At 44.4% G+C, this 6,461-nt stretch overlaps 1 protein-coding gene across 1 annotated transcript; it reads right to left on the reverse strand.

Annotated features, from left to right (window-relative positions):
* Positions 1 to 1,848: 1,848 nt before the first annotated feature.
* Bex1 (brain expressed X-linked 1) lies at positions 1,849 to 3,511 on the reverse strand. Its single transcript, XM_021188409.1, has 3 exons — positions 3,347 to 3,511; positions 2,883 to 2,955; positions 1,849 to 2,487 (listed from the first exon to the last, which is right to left on the reverse strand). Exon 3 carries the CDS (start codon positions 2,480 to 2,482, stop codon positions 2,093 to 2,095), a length of 390 nt encoding a protein of 129 aa, XP_021044068.1. The 5' UTR covers positions 2,483 to 2,487; positions 2,883 to 2,955; positions 3,347 to 3,511; the 3' UTR covers positions 1,849 to 2,092.
* Positions 3,512 to 6,461: the final 2,950 nt, after the last annotated feature.

The following is a 6,461-nucleotide window of genomic DNA, read 5'->3' on the forward strand; positions in this document are numbered from 1 at the left end:
AGCTCCAGATTTAATCATTATTTTACTCCTTTTACAAATGTCTGCCTCGAGTTAGGCAGACATCATAACATGCTTGGCAGACATTGCATTTTTATCAGAACACAAGAAGTGTGCTGGATTACTGCAACCTGGTCTTGGACAGTGTTTAGTACCCAAAGTGAGAAATATGCAAATGGGGCTCTTGCCTAACAGGTGAGGATGGGTGAAAACCAGACAAACCTTGCTTCACTTGTGTGAAAGCAATGTCATTCTCAATTTGTAAAAAAAAAAATTCCTTGGCTCATCTGTGTGGCTACCAGACCCTGTTTCAGCTAATGACATCTTATGTGGCCTTGCTTCTTGTATAAAGTAATTAAAAGTATTTCTTTTCCTAATGAGCAGAGAACCCCCCCCCCAAATATGTCAATCTATATTTCTCACAACAAATTGATTCGATTGAAAGGCCTCGAGGATTACTCTGAAGGTGAGAATGACAGGAAAGACTTACCCTTAACGAGCTGAGCATGATGGGGTCAGGGGTTGGAATGAAAGCAAAAAGGCAGTGGTGTGAATTTCTCTCCCTTTTCCCCATTCCTTGCCACCATGGTGTGCGCTCCTCTGATGAACAACATTCTCCCCATAATGATAACACTAAAATATTTACAATCAAGAAGCAAAATAAATCCTTTCTCCCTTAGAGTTGTTCTTGTCAGGTGTTTTATAACATGGACAGACAGTGTAAGATTATACCTTTTTGTTACTTGTGGATGGAATCTGGGCAAAGTTGTTTCCAGGTCCCAGGTCTCTTAACCAAATAATTGAAACAAAGGGCACAGATTTGCTAAAGACCCAAGATGAATTTTGTTCAAAGCCAAGCAATAATGTAGGTTATAGAGGAAGGAATACATTGTCGAAGTTGACAGCAAGCCACATGACTTAGAACACTCAAGGGCCCCATTATAGTGTGGGGCTTACTTTTATAAGACTTAAGAGGTTACTATGGGGGCTGGAGAGATGGCTCAGTGGTTAAGAGCACTGAGTGCTCTTCCGAAGGTCCTGAGTTCAAATCCCAGCAACCACATGGTGGTTCACAGCCATCTGTAATGAGATCTGACATCCTCTTCTGGTGCATCTGAAGACAGCTACAGTGTACTTAGATATAATAATAAATAAATATTTAAAAAAAAGAGGTTACTATGGGACATAGTTTAGGTGATTCACTTTCTTTGACTGACAGATCATTTGTTTTCCCTAATGCACATATGCCTTCCCATAATGCATCCAATTTTAATAATATATATGCCCATTTATGGAAGGTATATAATGGTAAATAAAGGATTATTATTAAAACCTTACTACCGGATAAATGTTTGCCTTACTGTGCATGTACACAAGACAAGTCACACCAGATGGATCAGCCCTTCTATTCTCTATACCCAGACTCCTTGGGAATTCATTGAATAGAAACAATCTAAAGATGATCATTACCAGGGGAAGGATGGGAAAACACACTGTTCTTTGTTCGAATATGAGAGTATGTACCATGACACAGACACAAACCCTCAGGTGAGGGACTGAATGGGATCTGGGATCTCTAGCTCCATTGTATCCAGAGGGGTGTGTGTATAATACACACAGGTGAAAGGAATCAGCTGAAAAATGTATTATACCATGGGGAGGTGTGCGTAACCAAAACCAAACAGGGGCCCCGGGTAATTAAAATGGTCCCTATGTTATCTGTCTTACTTCCAGAGAATGAGGCCCAGCAGTAATCACTTGACAATTTCATTCCATCACTTTTTTCTTTGTGTATGGCATATATAGTATATATACGTGTGTATACGTAGCCTTTAAAGAACTACTAAGATAGCCTTTTAAATCTGCTTTATTAGGTTCACAATATATACTGAGCATCTTCTCATGCAATAGATAAATTCTGCTAACAAAAAAGAAATGTAAGACAGAGTCGAAAACACAAGTTTCAATTAGAAGCTGGCAGAACTGGAGCCCCATGGGGAACAAATGACACTAAAAATATTACAACAATACATCACAAACATGTAAGTTTTGAAAGTAGGGGTCCCCATGTCATCTTCAGAGAAAAGCTCAGGACTCAGGGCATAAGGCAAAACTCATCATGGTGGTCATGATGAGGCGGGTCAGTGCTAACCGCCCGCAGGCTGTGGCTCAGCTGCCTTTCCCTTAGCTTCTCCATGAGCTGTCTCACATCATCCCCAAACCTCTGTACATTCTCCTCTCTCATCCTTCCCTGGGGCTCCCCAACCCTATGCATCAGGTCCCATCTGTAGTGCACGATGGGCTGCCGAACCCGGAACCGCCTGCGACCTCCTCTAGGCACATAGTAGTCTCCAGCTTCGAAAGGCAGAGCCACAACTGGCTCCCTTTTGTTAATATCCTGTGGCTTTTCTTCCTTCTCCTCCTTTTCCTGATGGTCATTCTCCATGTTGAGATTTTTCACTCCTTGTTCCACTGTGGACTCCATTTCTCCTAGAAGACAAGAGAAATGTTCAAAGGTTCAGCACCGAGGACAGAGGCCCATTTTCCACCATTCACAATCTTGGATGTCCATATGTTTGTTTTTCAAATTTTATTTTTTTCTACCTGAAAGGCTCAACACGCCCTCTAGGGGGCCCCTAGTCCCAGACCCTCCCTCCTCACAACCCACCATTTTCCCTGCAGATCAGTTTCCAAAGCTTTTGCAGGCATCAAAATGGAGGATGGAACTGTGGGGATGGTGGGTGGTGGAAGGGGAGCTGGGAGGTAGAATGAGGGGCGTGGTATCGTAGGTGGGAAGGGATGGATGAGGGGGATATGAGGGGACTAACGCCAACCCATCCCCGTTCCGTCTCCCCCACCCCCACCGCCACCTCCACTGAACCGACCTGGGCCTATCCCTTGCGGCACAGTTCTCCTCTCAATTCCCGCTGCCGCCTGGACTCTCGGCTCGCAGTAGACCTGCAGACAGGGCGGGATGGGAAGGACTGGGCTCCGAGCTCAGCACCGCACCCGCCTTCCCCGGACCCACCGCCCAAACCCCTCCACGGCCGCCTGCGATCTCCAGCAGCCCCGTCCCCATTCCTGTCCCCGTCCCCGTCCCCGTCCCCGTCCCCGCTCTCCCGGGCTCGCTCTAGCGCTCTCCGCTGCGGGCCCGCCCAGCCGCCCCTCTCCCGGGAGCCCCGCGCCGTCCCCGCCCCTGAGCCGNGGCGCCCCTTCCCAGGCGCAGCCGGGGTTCCCTGCGCGGTGCACAGAGCCGCGGAGCCGCGGTGCACGCCCGCCCGCCTGCCGCCCGCCGGTCCGCCCGTCGCGAGGCTGTCGCCCTCAGGGCCGCGGCGTGCAGGCCCCTTACCTGCCCCGCTCGCCTTGGGCCCGCTGCCAGCCCGCCGCGCGCACAGGAGCTCCGAGCTGCTGCCGGCCAGACGCTTGTGACGACTGCACCCAAGGCTGCGTCGCTCTGCAGCCCCGGNTCACGTGAGGGCCCCGCGTCACTGCCAAGCCCGCTCCCCCTGCTCGGGAGGCCCCGCCCCCACCTCCCCGTCGCCAGCGCTCACCTCGGGCCCCACCCGTCACTCATCCGGATCCTCACCAATCTGAGGAACCACAAGTGGCATCACCGTCAGGAGGTTGGACGGCTCCCTTCCCTGTTACCAGGGAGAGTCTGCACCATCCTTGGTTCAGCACCACCACACCCTCATCCTGGCAGTCTGTTTTCTCTCTTCTTTCCTTCCATATAAATCCTTTCTATTAATTTCTCTTTGTTTTCTTTTTAAATGTTGATGAGTCCCAGTGACAACTAGTAGCTCACTCTTGATATCCTGGCTGAAGTAGGAAATTCACCATGGATTGGGACAGATATAGATTACACAGTGAATTTCCAATCAGTTTGGTCCACAGAATGAGTCCCTCTTTCAAAATAATTTTTCACGGCTCAAATTTTGAAAAGTAGATTTGTTTGTGAGTAAAATGTTTGAAACTGGCAAAGTAAAAACTAAACAAACATGAAAAAAAAAGTTCCCCTGTGCTCTGTGCTCAACTCAATAGATTTACTCTGATCATCAATAGTTTGTTTAATTTTTTTCCTGGAAAAAGTGAAAAACAGGATCTCCTTGAAAAATTTGTGTATTTAAAATCAGTTACATCTATCTTAAGAAACAAGTCCAGTTGTTAGAGCATAATAATTTGTTGAAAGTGATCATTTTCCCTTCAGGAACCAATACCAAGTATTAATAAATAATTCTGTTCTGTCTTATCCTGTAATTACCATCAGTCTTTAACTGTAGAAAGACTTTTGCTAGCAACTGAAAATTCCTGGTTATTACTGTGGATAGCTTTAAGGACAAAGGGGGAAAGCTGCGAGGGTTGAGGGACGAAAGATATCATCCCTGCTCTGAAAAGAGATTAGGAAGGCATTGGTTTCCTTAACCCCAAATTCTGGAGACCCTCATTTCCTACATTCAGGTTCCTGTTGTATTTTGAAAAATCACCTTTGCTTTCTCTTCTCCAAATCTTCTAGAAGCCCTCCCCTAATCTTTTAAGTGTTGATTAGAGGTCTGCTCTCATATTGGAAACCATAAAATTATCCTAAATGTTGTAGATTCCATGTAAATTACAGCAGTTTCTCTTGGGTGAGGGAAGGGGGGCTCCCAAGGCTGGATGCTTCTCTTTTCACCCAGCTCTGTGTTCTGTGTCTGTGTTCTGGTTGTTAACTCTTCGTAGCATTCGGGTGAGGTGTGGCTTCCTGGGACCCTTTAGACCACTGAGACAGAAAGATCTCTGTGTGAAGTTGGAGCCAGACTGGTAAACATAGCAAGTGCCAGGCCAGCTGGGGCTACATAGTGAGATACTGTTATAAAAAAGCAAAAACAACAAACAAACAAACAAACAAACAAACAGATCTCAAGTGAATGATAAAAATGATGGGGCTCTTAAAAAAAACAGCAAAGAAAGCAAACAAAAAACAAGCCCAAACTTAACACTTGGTAAGAAATAATAAAAGAGTAAGGGAGAAATCAATAAAATAGAAACTAAAAGAACAATACATGCAATAAAAGATTTGTTTTTTCAAGAGGATTAATAATACTCACAAAATCTTAGCCAAACTAACAAAAGAGAGAAAAAACCTGAGTCAATAAAATCAGAGATGAGAGTGGAGTTGTAAACAGAATTCAATTATGGAACACTTTGAAAAGTTTTATCCACTGAAGGAGCTGAAGGGGTTTGCAGCCCCACAGGAGGAACAACTATATCAACCAACCAGACCCCCAGAGCTCCCAGGGACTAAACCACCAACCAAAGAGTACACATGGAGGGATCCATGGCTGAAGCTGCATATGTAGCAGAGGATGGCCTTGTGGGACATCAGTGGGAGGGGGGCCCTTGGACCTGTGAAGGCTCGATGTCCCAGTGTAAGGGAATGCCAGGGTAGAGAGGCAGGAGTGGGTGGGTGGGTGAGCAACCTCATAGAAGCAGGGGAAGGGGATGGGATAGGGGAATTCTGGGGGGAAATCAGGAAGGGGATAACTTTTGAAATGTAAATAAATAAAATAACCAGTAAAAAATATGAAAAAGTTTTATCCTAAAAATATGAGAAGGCCCTAAAAACAATAAATGAATTCTCAACTCCTATGTTCTACTGAAATTAAATCTGGAAGATGATAAAAAAAATTAAAAGACACACAAAAAGCAGTGAGATTGACACCATAATTAAAAGTCTCTAAGCAAGACAAAGCCTTGGCTTTTGAATTCTATCAAGCATTAAAGGAAGACCTAACACACTGCAATACTTCCGAAACTGTTCTACACAGTAAAAACAGAAGAAACACTAAAAAGCTAATTCTATGAAGCCAATTATTATTATGATAACAAATCTGGATAAAGATATAACAGAAAAAAAAGCTACAAGCCAATTTCCCTGATGAAAATACAAGCAAAACTTCTCATGCAACATGATTGGCTGCATTCACATGTAAGGGCTGAACAGTTACTGCCTTCTGGGGGAGGAAGTGTTAGTTTTTTAAGGGTGTTGCTTCTGGTAGACTGACCACTCTACAGTGGATGCATCCAGAATGAGAAGTATATGGCCAATAACAACAACAACAACAAACAGAGTTAGTGAGCTATTAAAATTTAAAAGAGGACACAGGGATGAGGCGGGTATTAAAATATTAACTTAAAAATGGAAGCCGGGCAGTGGTGGCACATGCCCTTTAATCCCAGCACTCGGGAGGCAGAGGCAGGTGGATTTCTGAGTTCGAGGTCAGCCTGGTCTACAGAATGAGTTCCAGGACAGCCAGAACTACACAGAGAAACCCTGTCTCTTAAATAAATAAATAAATAAATAAATAAATAAATAAATAAATAAATAAAAATAAAGAGCTATCTTCAGAAAAAGAATACCAGTTAGTGTATATGTGGATGCATGCATAGACATTTTATATATATATATATATATATATATATATATA

The sequence above is a fragment of the Mus pahari genome, chromosome X, assembly GCF_900095145.1.
Source record: "Mus pahari chromosome X, PAHARI_EIJ_v1.1, whole genome shotgun sequence".
NCBI classification, from domain to species: Eukaryota; Metazoa; Chordata; class Mammalia; order Rodentia; family Muridae; genus Mus; species Mus pahari.

Excerpts from the sequence above, each read along its gene's own strand:
- Bex1 (XM_021188409.1), bottom strand. The coding sequence starts at position 2,482 with ATGGAGTCCACAGTGGAACAAGGAGTGAAAAATCTCAACATGGAGAAT.